Source organism: Prionailurus bengalensis, chromosome A1, assembly GCF_016509475.1.
Source record: "Prionailurus bengalensis isolate Pbe53 chromosome A1, Fcat_Pben_1.1_paternal_pri, whole genome shotgun sequence".
In the NCBI taxonomy this organism is placed as follows: domain Eukaryota; kingdom Metazoa; phylum Chordata; class Mammalia; order Carnivora; family Felidae; genus Prionailurus; species Prionailurus bengalensis.
In genome coordinates this window covers 11,836,490-11,852,540 of record NC_057343.1, presented here as the reverse complement: position 1 = coordinate 11,852,540, position 16,051 = coordinate 11,836,490, and the positions used below count along the sequence as shown (strand labels likewise).

The window sequence follows — 16,051 nt, the reverse complement described above, 5'->3', positions numbered from 1 at the left end:
CTAAAATACAGGTGTTTTACAAAACTTGTCAAAGAAAAACTTTTCGTTAAATTTAACTTACTTTGGGTTGCTTAATTAAGTCAAGCAAATCCTTTACTTGATGTCGGAGCAGATTTTGACATTTCCACATCTCATTCAATGCTCTGAAAAACACAAACACATCAATTTAAATAACAAAACAGAATAAAAATCCTACTGGAATATTCCAAATATATTGCTTTTCAAGTTCAAATATTACCAAAAAAATGAGAGACGAGGTAAATTTCACAGGACTAAGCAACTGATGATGTATGGGGAGAAAGAAGAGTCCTACATAAAAGACACGAACATTGGAAGCAATATTTGTATTAAAAGAAAATGGTCGTTTTTTGGTTTGTACAAAAATAGGGAAGAACTATTATTAACTACAACATGTCTGTAAACTAGGGTAGAAGAATTACCTACTGAGATTATAACCTTTAGAAATAAAGGAATGCGTGATGGAGTAAGGTCCTACAGTAGGCAGGATAAAAAGGAATCAAAGACAGAAAAGAGTGAATACTGAGAGAACGAGGGATACTTTTTCCTACAACAGAAATATTTACAATGTTACTTTATAGATTACGTTTATGTATTATATAAAATATATATTATATACCTATATATAAGTAAACAGTCATTAAATAAGATTAAAATATGTAACCAAACTGATGTAAATTAAAAAATGACAATTTCTCACTTGTTTTATTTAATCCTCAAATTCTCACAGTTTAGAGGTACAATTTATGTGTTTAGATTTTTAAGGACTCACTGAGGTTTACAGTCTGAATGAAGTATACAGAGTTAATTAAATAACATGTTTACATAAATTATATAAACCAGGTATTTATATGTTATATACAACTATAACATATTCCATATATTATAAGTAAAAATATGTATACTATATAATTTCATGTACATGTATTTACATGTTATATATAAATGTTTGTTATACAAATATGTATTATTACATACATACATGTATTTACATATTATTTGAATACTATTTTTATATGGCAAAATTTTTGATGTCCTCTTAATACTTTTATTGTTTTCAGCCAGAAACTTAAATCTAAAATGAAACTATACACATACTCAAGAAAATATGCATAAATCCTAAGAGAACAGCTAATGTTATTGAAATATTACGTTACAGAATTCAAAACCACATATATTTTAATATATGAAAAGAGAATTTTCCAAAACCAAATACTTTCCATTATTTTGTTTCCAATTTTCTATAGATCTATTACCCTCCAGTATCATTCATATGAAGCATTTAAAAAGAAATACGGTACAGAAGCATATAAAACCACCCTTTCTCTTTTGACAGACGATTGTTAAAAATTTTCATTCTCCTCCTTAACACTATGTTTTAAGAATACCTTTGGATACCTTTATGGAAGTAAAATAGTTTAAATGTGGACACTTAAATTCCTTTACAGTCATCACCTCAAAATGGTACTGGCAAACCAACAGTACTGGGGACATTGTATCTTAGAAGTTAAATTTAAAATAACTATACTATTTTCAAGTTATTAAATTTCAATTAAAAGTTTAATTGGCATGTTTTAAGAATGTAAATATGAAAAAAAAAATGACCAGTATACAGAGGGCTGTAAAAGTCTAACAGCTAAGAGTTAATTTTCAAAGAAACAGAGCAGTCATCTGTGAAATTATTCCTGAACTCCAAAGTCAATGAATGGTCTCTCATTTGCTAACACTATATTATTACTTACAACTTCTGACAGGCCTAGACTTAAACTAAAACAGAAACTATTTTACCTATTATAGTTATTTGTTACTTTAAATATGAAATCTCAAGTAATTCTAAATCTCCTTCTAAACTATTACGGCTATAGCTTAAATCAAAAAGTGACCACCGCTAAGAATTTATATTGTAATATATTTTTAGGGAAACCATCCTCTGAAGTACTTTAATAAAATTATCTTAAGCAGCAAAGACAAATTTATGCTTGTGTTTGCCCTTCTCAACAGTCCTTAAAAAGAAAAAAAAATAGGGGCGCCTGGGTGGCGCAGTCGGTTAAGCGTCCGACTTCAGCCAGGTCACGATCTCACGGTCCGGGAGTTCGAGCCCCGCGTCAGGCTCTGGGCTGATGGCTCAGAGCCTGGAGCCTGATTCCGATTCTGTGTCTCCCTCTCTCTGCCCCTCCCCCGTTCATGCTCTGTCTCTCTCTGTCCCAAAAATAAATAAACATTGAAAAAAAAATTTTTTTAAAAAAAGAAAAAAAATAGTAGAAACATTATTATAAAGACTCGTATCATTTCATATGAGCCTGAATTCCAGCTCTGTCACTACATAAATGTGAAAAATTTGCTTAAAGCATAGATACTCTTACAGTTGTCATCTGTCGAGTCCCCTCACTAGGGTTTTGCACTAACTCGAAGAAAAAGACAGCCACCATTGGGTTGCAGTCAGAAACCTGTGCAAATATTGAAGAGAACTTCCCTTCCAACATTCTGCTCCCAGTTGGCAAATTACCCACCAGATGAAGCCGTACAAAAACGGGTCGAGAGGAGAGCCAACCTAACCAAAGAGATCACAACCAGGACACCTGAAACTACCACTAACTTTTGTTATTAACAGTTGTTCTAGGAAACTTGGGGGAGGTGGCAACACACACCAGGATTAGAGAGCACTCAAGCCTCCCTCTGTTCTCTTTTTCATTAGTGAAGATATTTAGTTAACTTAGGGGCTTACCCAAAACTGATATACATCAAAAATTTAAAACATATTAAGTACTTTGTCTTCCCCAGAAGAACATGATCATAGAAAAAAATATAGGCTCTTTCAGCAAATGATTATTATTGTTCAGGAAAATGAAAAAAAAAAAAAAGATAAAATTTGAGACTCAAAAGATTTGCAAAAAATAAGATGGCTAATAATGTTTAGGAAGATGCAAAAAATTACAAGCCTCTGATGGGAATACAAATTTGCATAATCATATTGGAAAATAATCTGACACCAGTTTACAATACTGAAAATGTATATACTCATCAATTCTACTCCTAGCTATACATCAGTGATTCCAAACCTTGGTTGCCCATTAAAATCTACAGAAACACTTTTCTAAAAACCCCAACGCCCAGACTACACTTCAAATTAAAGGACCATCTCTGAAGGTGAGATTTAGGTGTCCGTATTGTTTAAACCTTCTTCAAGTAATTCCAACATGTAGCCAAATCTGAGAACCATTTATAACCATACCTTAGAGAAACCTATGCATGTGTATTCTCAATTGAAAACTGTTCATAATGGTACTATCTGCATTAGTAAAAAAAAAAAAAAAAAAAAAAAAAAAATGGAAAGACAAATGTCCATTCTTTCTATGGAGTCAAATTTCCAATGACAAGATAACAGAATAAAATTATGACATCATGACATAATGTAATTCAATACCACAGTGAAATTGAATGACCAACAAGCTATACATATTTTGGATGAATCTTAGGAACACAATAAAATGGGGGGGGGGGGGGGTTAGTTAGAGAAGACTATATCCACAATTGTTCCACTTTTGTAAAGTTCAAAAACAGGCAAAAATAAGTAATATTATTAAGGGATAGACATACATACATATATATAGATATATATACATATATAGAGACATAGAGAGACATAGAGACATACATATATAGAGAGACATATATAGAGACATAAGGAGACATATATAGAGACATACAGAGACAGAGACATATATATAGACATATAGAGAGAGACATATGTGTGTAAGACATGTATGTATAAGACTATTTTTTAAAAGGAAATGAAAAATACATAATTAAGGCTAGTAGTATCCTTAGGTGAAAGACAGGAGGATGAAAAAGAGAAGAGTTCACAAGATGGATGTGGATTCACAGATATATTTATTACTATGTTTTGAAACTCATATGCAATTTCTTAGTGTGCATTAAATATTTCATAACAATAAATGTAACGACTTTTGGAGAAATCACAAATGTAAAGTAGAAGTTACAAAATGTTAAGTATTTGATTTACAGTTAGTTAATTCCAAAATGTTGGTTAAAATAAAAAATTATGTTAAAAGTATTATGAAGGCACCTGGATGGCTCAGTCGGCTAAGTGTCCATCTCTTGGTTTCAACTCAGGTCATGATCTCATGAGTCATGGGTTAAAGCCCCCCAGTTGGGCTCTGCACTAACAGTATGGAGCCTGCTTGGGATTCTCTCTCTCTTCCTCCCTCTGTCTGCACCTCCCCTGCTCGCTGTCTTTAAAATAAACTTTTTTTAAAAAATAAAAATATTACAAATATCTGTTTTAAGTTAAAATACTTAACTATTCACTCACCATTTTTGTAGAATCAATTGGTCCACACACTGGAATTTACTTTAGACTTTGCCATGGCATTATTTTTCAGTGTATCTTTTATGATTGGCAGTTTTACTTTTTAAAAAAAAATGTTTATTTTTGAGAGAAAGTGAGTGAGAATGTGTGCAAGACAGCAACCGGGGGAGGGGCAGAGAAAGGGAGGCAGAGGATACAAAGTGGGCTCCATCGACCACTGACAGCACAGAACCTGATGCTGGGCTCGAAATCACAAACCTTGAGATCCACCCAGGTGCTCCAGCATTTTTACTTTTTAATTCAATCAACCATTGTTGTTATTTAAGTGACAAATAATATTGGATACATATAGCTCTATAACTGCTATTTAGTGTTTTCTATTTACAATTATTTTTCTTAATTTTTTACATTTCTCATATTAAAGTTTTCACTAGTTCCGTCTCACTCCTTCTGGGTTTGGAAGCCATACGTTCTAATTCTATTCTTTTAGGGCAACTCAAATTTTTAATTCGCACACTTATTCACAGCTTAATTAATCAACATGTCTGTCCTCATTCTTCTGTGATAAAAGAACTGTAGAACATTTTATCTACCATCCTACATGCTGTTATCGGATAGTGTCCACCTACTATTCAAATTTTTTTACAAACGCACAGGACCAACCAATCAGAACAGCAGGCAGTCCTTCTGCTGTGCCCAGGCACAGGGGAGAGTCAGGCGGAGGGAGGATCCCGGGGACTCTCGAGAGAGCTGACATGCTGTTCAAGAAGTGTGTGCTGGCTAAATATCAGCCTAGATGCTAACTTACTTTTTAAAGTTTTTTTTGTTTTTTTCTTTTAATGTTCACCTTTTTTTGAGAGACAGTGCAAGCAGGGGAGAGGCAGAGACAGAGGGGGACAGAGGATCTGAAGCAGGCTCTGTGCTGACAGCAGAGAGCCCAATGCAGGGCTCAAACTCAGGAACCACGAGGTCACGACGTGAGCTGAAGCTGGACACTTAACCGACTAAGCAACACAGACACCCTGATGCCAACTTACTCTTTAATCTACACCTCCTTCCCTTGTCAAGAAAACTTTGTTATTATTATTATGACTAATTTATAGGCATTATTTAGATCTGCACAAGTGTTTGAAAATTTTGTTGCTTCTTACATCCTAATCCTTCCTTCTAGATTTAATGTCCTTTTTACCAAAAGAAATTATTATTCTTTAGTAATTTCATGTTGGATCTATGAGTGGAGAACTCTCATTTTTTGTTTGAAAGTGTTTTCATTTTTACTCATGAATGACAGGTGAGCTGAGTCAAGAAGTCCAGACTGCGATTTCCATAGGTTGTTTCAAATAGGATATAAGATACATATCTTATGTCATTCATTCATTCAAAGAAACCTTCAATTGCACCATGAAGAAGAGGACAAACTCTGAGTCTAAAAATGTTAGCATATGACAATTTTAGGTTTCAAAATCAACAAAATATGGTAGTAAATATTTGACTGTATGCAGTGGAAAAAGAATGAACTTTGGAACCAGGCAGAACAGAGTTCAAATCCTGACTTTGTCTCTTACCACTTGTGTGATTTTGTGCAAGTTAACTGACCTCTCTGGGATTCAGTTCCTCATGTGAAAACCAGGAAAAATATCATTTACATGAGGCGCTGGCAAGCTTTTCTACAGAAGGCCAGATAATAAATATTTTATTTAATATTTAAGCTTTGTGGGCCAATCTATGTTGAAACTACTCAATTCTGCTGTTATAGCACAAAAACAGCCACTGATAATACTCTTCTGTCTGAAATACAGGAGGTAGTAAGAAATTAAATTTCCCCCGTCTACAACCTTTTCCTCAACGTTTCTATGAAAGATATAAATAGCACATATAATAATTTCCATGGAGGAAATGAAGTCAAAAGCCCCATTAAGCAGAGGTAAAAGTGAAAATTTATACAGCTCCTTAGACTTCCAATTTCTAAACATTTAATCCCCTATACTTGTAACTACATTTGCTGGAATGCAAAAGATCTACATTTTCTAAAGCCTCAAGCAAATCAATCTCAAGGCCTCAATTTCCTAACCCTCAGTGTGATTCAATTAGCAATGTCTCTTCCATGTCCAAAATTTCAACTCCCTACAAAGGCACTCCAAAGTATTTTCTGAATGAAAAAGATCATAAAAATGTATTTGTGCTTACCCATATGCCAAACTATAACACTATGTTGAGGCTATGCAGCACAAAAATATGTTCTCTACTGCCCCACTGCAAAATTCAAATTAGTATCAGGTCAAAATAAGGTGGTAGGATTTTCTCAGTATGGACCTTCTTAATGCCTTAAGGAAAAAAATAAAAAAGGTACATCCATCCTTCTTGAAACAACAATATAAATGTCTGGGCGGGGGGTGGGGGGGTGTGAGGGGGGTGGTGGGAATCAAATCCTGAAAGATTCCATGCCAGTCAGCTCTATTTTTAAATTGCTTACAAAAATCCTTGTTAATCTCATATTGACAGCAGTACCTTCTGAAAAGAGAACCAAATATTTTATTGTGTCTGACTAATTAAACAGTATTTTTATTACATAAATTGTTAACATTTAAAAATACAGTTGCGATTTTTCCCCCATAAAATACATTGCAAAAGAGGATAAGAACAAAATTTGACATTTGAAACATACTTCACAGCATTTAAATCCAGTGTGGCATATAAGTAATATAAGCATTTCATCCGTTCTGTAGTTTCCAAATTGTGGGGAACCATGTATTGAGCAAAGATCCGTTCAACAAGCAATCTACAAAAACAAAGAGAAGGTACTGTAATGACTTTTCTTAATGTATTGAATTTGTACATAAAATTCCAAAACATATAAAGAATATGTGTAAAAGAAGTTTCTGCTTTCAAAATGAAGATGAGATTTCCAAATCAAAGATTTCCTTCTGTAAGAAAAGGGGCCAAAAAATGATTTAGCTGGATGTGCTAGCAACATCCCTATACCCAGCTAAGATAACTACCTCTGCATGACAGTGAATGTGTAGCAGGGATTCAATTTCCTTATCTGAATAATAAAACATTAAAAAAAAAAAACCACACCACGTCCTTCCAAGTGGCAAATTCTAAGCACCTCTAAGTTAAAATTATAAAGAAATTATTAAGATTCTTCTTCTGAGTTTTTGCAGTAATCATCATGAAAAAAAGACCTGGTTAAAAGTACAAAAAAAAAAAAGAACCAGCAACTCATAATAATGCAAATCTCCAGACAATGATGCTGCACACTCAAAACGTCTAAAAACTTCAACTTTATAAAAATAATAACTACGAAGTTTCTTTGATAATGTTAACATAAGACACCCAGTTTCTAGTTCCTATAACTCATAAAATTGTAAGATGGCCCACTGGTTCTTATTTTTCTCATTCTGATCTGTTATAGGCACTACCATCTGGATCTAGCAATTTAAAATAAATTCAATCAAGTGAAATCAATTCAGACTGCAAGCAGGAATCACAGATCTATTAACTACTAAATGCTTAGGATCCAAACAAGATCTAACTTTATGCTGCAATAGAAAAATACAAAGATTATATTCAGATAATGTGTTTCATATTAAATTATAACCTGTCTTTTTAGGCTTGAGTACAAACTTTTTATTAAAACTATCTATAATCCAAAGGGTTTATTTTCATTTACTTGAAAAAAATGTTATTTGAAAAATTACTTATGAAATAAAATTTAAATTACACACATTTCTACTTTTAAGTATTACTCTTCAAAAACAGTATACAAAAATGAACATAAAAGCTGTATCCATCCCTAAAGTCATATGTACCTTACTGCTTCATTTATGGCTTTGGTGGGAGGAAAACTAGTCACTATCTTTAATTTGCAGTAAAAACTGAGAAGAGAGTTTCAAGTTATAAAGAAAACAGTTTGCCTAAAACAGCGTTTCAACAACAGTTAAATACAACACAAACACCAGATATTTTACCCAGTGTCGTTAACTTACCGATCATCAATACTATTTTGATAATATATATGTAGCAGTTTGTCTTTGATCCATGAAATCTGTTTTGCAGCATCTTTTCCAGCTGCTGATTGTAAAGCATACTTCTTATAAATTTGGGCAAGTCCCATCATGGCTTCTTTGCGTACCCTCCACTTAAAGTAAAAACAAAAATGTTTTCTTATAATTTAAAAATGCTCCCATTATACTTCAGGAAAGTCTGTTTTCTTATTTTTAAGTTAGTTACTTTACACAATACATTTTCCTCAATCCTCAGATACTGGATATCGATTTATAATGACTATGAAAAAAACACAACTATCATTTTAATATATCTACTATGAAAAGTAGAGATATCAACATGTATAAAGAATTTTAATGTTTTAATATCTTAAACCCATTGCCTACACCTAAAAAATAAAAGTTAATCACAATCTACATAAAGTCACTTACAATTGGTGAGAGAAAACGTGTTACCAAATTTTAAAAGGCAAAGACTGAATTAATTGTGAACTATCCCTTATATACTTTTTCCAGTTTATGGTATATATTAATCACACTTCAATTAAAGGTACATGATGCTGGTTTTATCAAATGCTAAATATGAAGCCACTTGGTTCATTTTGTGTATTTGAGAATCAAGTTCAGGTGTAAAAAGAATGTATTCAACTATTTTTTTAAGTATTTATTTGCTATAGTATATCTAATACTGCTTATCTTGGAATGAGTTTATCCTTTAATTTTACACAAACACAGCACTACAATCAGGATGTCAGTAATGTTTAGAACTTCATGAAACTGCACAGATCAGATCATCCATTTTTTCTCCTTTGCAGTCTGTCATTCATAGTGATATTCTTCCCTTGGTTTATCTCATCCATCCACCAATATACATCAAAAGACTTACTCATAAAGTGGGAATTCAATTTATCTGTAGAAACTTCCTAATTCTCTATCTTAACTCTAATGCCCCAAACTGCTGCTTTAAGGAGAATTTAAAAGACAGAGTATATTCTAATACTACCAAGAACATAAATATATTCAATTACTTTTTGGTATCCAATTAATATTTATATGACTGAACCAAGTAGCCCTACGATGAATACAACATGATTATCAAAAATTATGTGCATATATGTGATCCCAACAACACAAAGACACTTAGTTTAAATTCCAAGTCTAACTAAGAGAAAGACTACTTGAATACTTAGAAGGCAGTTAGCCTACCATGATGCAAATCTCCTTTTCCTTCTTTACACCTTTTGGCCTTTTCATTAATACCCCTATGAAATATTCAATAAAGAAAAGTCTAAATTTATTAGTTAAAATAAGTTGTTCCAAATATCTATAGATTTGGAGGGAAAACCATGCAATTCCTGACCATCTGTACTTCACCCACAACCAGCATTATCAAAGTGAGCATTATTAAGTGAAGATGGCAAAATCAACCATATCAGCGACTATTAAAATGAAGTATTTACCTAAAGAAGCCAATGATTGCTGAGTGGAGCTAGTAGGTGCTCACTCAAGAAGAAAGGGTTTAGGATCACAGAAGATAAGCTAGAAGCATGGTGCTCTACTAGGTATAGCTTTACCAAGTTGAAAACGTGTTATTTTCTATTCCACAGAAATGATAATACCACCAACTAAAGAACTATTAACTGATACCGATAGGAAAGGAAAAAGAAAAGAGAGCCAACAATATAAGAAAGCTGTGTCAGTTATTAAGGCCCTTTACAAGTCACTGATTAAAACTAGTGTCCAGGCTAAACACCTGACTACCATTTAGAGCCATCTCACTTTTAGGATGAAAATAAATAATCTCAACTTAAAAAACTAACAAAATTTAATGTAACAAAAAATAAAACCTCATAAATATTAAAATGACCCCCTCAAAAAGGGTTAATTAATTACATTTAAATCTCTGTATTTTCAAATGAAATACTATTAAACTTCAAGTATTCAAAGTGAAAGCCTACTACTAATTATTATTCCTACTCACCCGTTTGTCTAATGTTCTTTCTCTCACAAAGTTAAGTAAGTGATCGTTGACCAGAAGAATATCCTTTTTAGCAGCTGTAACTATAGACACGATAACATCATGTCTAATAGCTTCCTCAGGGTCATGTGACCTCACTTTAAGATACTCTGAAAGATAAAATTTTATTGATTAAAATGGAACTTTAACAATTAAAATATTTTTAAAAGTTGTATAAAACAACAAAAGCAAAACCTAAGTAGAGGGTTCAATGTTTCAAGAAAATTAAGAGTAGTGGAGGGAGGGGAGTAGAAATGAAGGTCAGTCCTTCAGTCAAAATAGAGTAGTTTACATGCAACCAAGTAGGGTTGAGCAGCAGGGGAACAGGGTAGTGTATTAAGGAATTCCTAACCTCATTAATTAAACCATATAAATGAAGTAAGAAGTATAATAACTTTAAATATCTCACTTTGTTTTTTGTTTCAATGTTTAAAATATTCAAGTCAAACGGACCTACTAGGAAAAGGCTAGAGTATTCACGTTTCTATCCCTTAACTATGGAAAACCTAAGGTTTCTAAAAGAACAAAATTAAGATACCAGCCACCAAGAAACAGGATTATAGGAAATACCACAAGGCAAGTTCATCTGACTGAACTAAGAAAAGCCAAAAGGAACACAGAAGAAATTAAACATTTAACAATTAGGAGTGGCTGGAGGAAGATCTTAAAGTCAAAAACATTGCAGTTCAGATCTGGCACTGAGAAAGCTGAAAGAAAAAATTAACACTCTTCAGTAATGCTACATGAGGCTTAAGAAAGAGATACTACAACTGAGCAAAAAACCCCAAACATTATTCAGCTTTTTCTTATAAGACCAGCAAGCTAAAATTTCATTGCTTGGATTTCGAGTAATACACATAGCCATGGCTATACGCAGCAAATAGTGCTTATGACTATAAATGGATTTACTTCCCTATAAATTGATAGTTTAGCAAGTAATTACACTGCAAACACCTATAAAACCACAACCCTGGTCTTAAGCAATTTCACCTTAAGCATTCCCTAAAAGGAACTATTTCCAAAAATGAGAAAGACAATACGTTGCTTAAAAATAAATAGATAGATAGATAGATAGGTAGGTAGGTAGGTAGGTAGGTAGGTAAATAAATAAATAAATAAATAAATAAATAAATAAATAAAGGGGCGCCCAGGTGATTAAGCATCCAACTTCGGCTCAGGTTGTGATCTTATGGTTCATGAGTTGGAGCCCCACATGGGGCCTGCTGCTGTCAGCTCAGAGCCCAATTCAGATCATCTGTCCCCCGTCTCTCTGCCCCTCCCCCACTCACACTCTCTCTCAAAAATAAAAAAAGTGAACATTAAAAACAAAAATAAAAACTTCTGAAGAAACAGAAATGTTATTTACCTAACTCAATAAAAAAACTGCTTTTAGTATTGATTTCAAATGAAGTATGTAAAATAGATCAAGTTCACTTCCCCACCAAGATAAACACAGGAGTTTTAGCTTTCACAGTACTTGTTTCAAGGCCAACACATACCACTTTAGGTGTCACTAAAACAAAACCAATGACAACACCATCAATTTTAAGATGTGTCCCAATTTCCCTAAAACAAATTTTTCATATTAAGCAGGGTATATACAAGAGCTATTAAATTAGAGATCTTAACTGTGCAGAGGAAGAGAACACAAAGGAGAAAGAAGAAATTCTCAGTTAGCATGACAAAGCAGCTGAGAATTTCTTCTTCACAATATGGCCATGTCCCTCAAAATGTAGCTGAAGGCACAACGATGAATATCAAACACACTGTAAATAAAGGTAAACGTGAGTGTCTAACATACATTAATCTTAGCTCACTCCTGAAACCCTATGAAAACATCTTTTAAAAGAGACAAGTACAAAAGATCACAGCAAAAGAGATTTTTCAACAAAATTGTGACAGATGTATGACTTCTAAACAAAAGAAAAAGTTGAAATCCAAAAAGGAAAGAGATTAATAAATAAGCTTATTTCCAGGGTAGAAGAACCGTGGAAACACTGAGAAATTCAAGGCACCAAGGAATGAGAAAGGCACAGATAAAGAATGCTGTGAAATGAGAAATGGTTGAAAATGTGCATAAAAAGTACTGAGACTCCTAGATTTTTTCAGAGCTGTCTTTTAGTCAACTACAAAAATTAAAATGTACAGTTTATAGTGATACTGGCCTATCTCAAGATGCAAGAAAAATCTAAAATAAACAAGCTAACCTTACATAAGAGCTAGAAAAACAACAAAACCCAAACCCAGCAAAAAGAAGGAAATAATATAGAGCAGAAATAAACAATAAAGAAACAAGAACAACAAAAATAGGACAGATCAATGAAACCAAGATCTGGTTCTTTGAGATGATCAAAATTGATAAAAACCTCTAAGCCAGACTCCCCACACACACACCAAAAAAAGAAAAGAAAAGAGAGAGGACCCAAATAAATAAAATCATTAATGAAAGAGGAGAAATAACAACCAACAACCAATAACAATACAATTCTTAACAATTGTACCAGAATATTATGAAAATCTATATGCCAACAAACTAGGCAACTTAGAAGAAATGGATAAATTCCTGCAAAAATCTAACCTACCGAAACTGAAGCCGGAAGAAATAGACAATTTGACCAGACCAATCAACAGCAATGAAATTGAATCAGTAATCAAAAAAATTCCCAAAAAACAAAAGCCCAGGACCGAACAGCTTTACAAATTCTACCAAACACTTAAAGAAGAGTTAATACCTTTTCTTCTCAAACTATTTCAAAAAAAAAACAAAAAACAAAAACAAAACAAAACAAAAAACCAGAAGAGGAAGGACAATTTCCAAATTCATCCTATAAGGCCAGTACCACCCTGATATCAAAACCAGATAAAGATACCACAAAAAAAGGAACTACGGGCCAGTGTCTCTAATGAATACAGATGCAAAAATCCTCAACAAAATATTAGCAAACTGAATCCAACCATGTATTAAAAAAATCATACCCCACAATTAAGTGGGATTTATTCTTGGGATACAAGGGTGGGTCAATATTCACAAAACAATCAACCTGATATATCACATCAATAGGAAAAAGGAATAAAAACCATATAATCATTTCGATACAGAAAAAAAGCACTCAACAAAGTACAACATGCATTTATGATAAAAATCCTCTACAAAGTATGTCTAGAAGGAACATACCACAATATGGTAAAGCCCTTATATGAAAAACCCACAGCCAACATCATACTCCATGGTAAAAACTGAGTTTTACCCCTAAAGTCAGGAACAAGACTAAGATGTCCACTTTCACTTTTATTCAATATAGTACTGAAAGTCCTTGCCAAAGCAATTAGACAACATAAAGAAATAAAAGGCATCCAAAAGGATAAGAAAAAAGTAAAACATTTACTATCTGAAGATACAATACTATACATAGAAAACTCTGAAGACTCTACCAAAAAACTACCAGAACTGATCAATGAATTTAGTAAAGACACAGGATACAAAATCATTGTACAGAAATCTAGTTGCATTACTGTACACTAATAATGAAGCAGCATAAAATGAAATAAGAAAACAATCGCATTTACAATTCCACCAAAAACAATAAATTATCTAGGAATAAACTTAACCAAAGAGATCAAAGACCCGTACTCTCAAAGCTATAAACACTGGGGCACCTTGGTGGCTCAGTCAACTGAGCATCCATTTCTTGATTTAAGCTCAGGTCATGATCCCAGGGTCGTGGGATCAAGCCCCTCATCAGGCTCTGTGCTGAGTGTGAGGCCTGCCTGGGATTCTCTCTCTCCCCCTCTACTCCTCTCCCCCACTCACATGGGTGTGCGCTCTCTCATTCTCTCTAAAAAATTAAATAAATAAATAAAACACTGATGAAAGAAATTCAGGACAACACATAAAAATGGAAAGACATTCCATGCTCATGGTTAAAAGAACTAATATTGTTAAAATGTCTATACTACCCAAAGAAATGTACAGATTTAATGCAATACCTATCAAAATATCAACAGCATTTTTCATAGAACTAGAACAAACAATCCTAAAATGTGCATGAAACCACAAAAGACCTCAAATAGCCAAAGCAATCTTGAAAAATAAAAACAAAGCTGGAGGTATCATAATTCAGGATTTCAAGTTATATTACAAAGCAGTAGTAATTAAAACAGTATGGTACTGGCATAAAAATAAACATACAGATCAATGGAACAGAACAGAAAACCCAGAAATAAACTCACAATTATATGGTCAATTAATCTTCAACAAAGGAGGAATGAATATACAATAGAAAAATGTCTGTTCAACAAATGGTGCTGGGAAAACTGGACAGTACATGCAAAAGAATGTATCTGGACTACTTTCTTTCACCATACACAAAAATAAACTCAAAATGGATTAAAGATCTAAATGTGAGACCTGAAACCATGTAAATCCTTGAAGAGAGCACAGGTAGTAATTTCTCTGACATTGGCCATAACAACAGTTTTCTAGATACGTCTCCTGAGGCAAGGGAAACAAAAGGAAAAATAAACTATTGGGACTACATCAAAATTAAAAGCTTCTGTGCAGCAAAGAAAACCACCAACAAAACTAAAAGACAGCATATGGAATGGGAGAAGATATTGGCAAATGATATATGTGATAAAGGGTTAGTATCCAAAATACAGAATGAACTGGCATAACTCAACACTATAAAAAACAAACAATCCAATTAAATAATGGACAGGACACATGAACAGACATTTCTCCAAAGAAGACAAACAAATGGCCAACAGACACATGACAAGATTCTCCTCATCACTCATCATTAGGGAAATGCAATTCAAAACTACAATGAGAGATGGTATCACACCTGTCGGAATGGCCAAAATGAACAAGAAACAACAAATTTTGGCAAGGATGTGGAGAAAGGTCAACACTCTGGCACTGTTGGTGGGAATGCAAACTGGTGTAGCCACTATGGAAAACAGTATGGAGTTTCCCCAAAAAATTAAAAATAGAACTACCCTACGACCCAGCAATTACACTACTGGGTACTTACCCAAAGAATACAAAAGCACTAATTCAAAGGGATACATGCAGCCCTATGCATACTGCAACATTATTTACAATAGCCAAATTATGGAGAAAGCCCAAGTGTTCAGTGATAAATGAATGGATAAATAAAAGGTGGTATACAGATACACATACATAAACATAAACACACACACACACACACACACAATGGAATATTATTCAGCCATAAGGAAGAATGAAATTTGCAACAACATGGATAAAGCTACAGAATATAATGCTAAGTGAAATCAGTCAGAGAAAGACAAGTATTGTATGATCTCACCTATATGTGGCATTTAAGAAACAAATCAGCAAAGGGGAAAAAAAAAGAGAGACAAATCAAGAAACACACTGAACTATAGAGAACTGATGGTTACCAGAAGAGAGGTGGGTGGGGGGATGGGTGAAACAGGTGATGGGAATTAAAAAAAATAATTAAAATGCACCCAGAGTCTGAAAACTAGGAAATCATACAACACAGTAACATAAATGTTTTATTAAAAAATGAAACTACAAAAAAAAAAAATGAAACTACATAGTATCTTTTGGTAAACTTTCAAACATTCAAACAATGGTGAAGACTAAAAAGGTTACTGGTGAAATTTTTCACATATAAAATATATTTTAAATAG

At 33.3% G+C, this 16,051-nt stretch overlaps 1 protein-coding gene across 1 annotated transcript in view; it reads right to left on the bottom strand.

The window, feature by feature from the left end:
* PDS5B (PDS5 cohesin associated factor B) overlaps positions 1-16,051 on the bottom strand; it is a 196,046-nt gene that overhangs the window by 79,520 nt on the left and 100,475 nt on the right. The window contains 4 exon segments of the mRNA XM_043576591.1: positions 62-143; positions 7,014-7,127; positions 8,338-8,489; positions 10,337-10,482. Of these exon segments, the coding sequence (XP_043432526.1) occupies positions 62-143; positions 7,014-7,127; positions 8,338-8,489; positions 10,337-10,482 (494 nt within the window).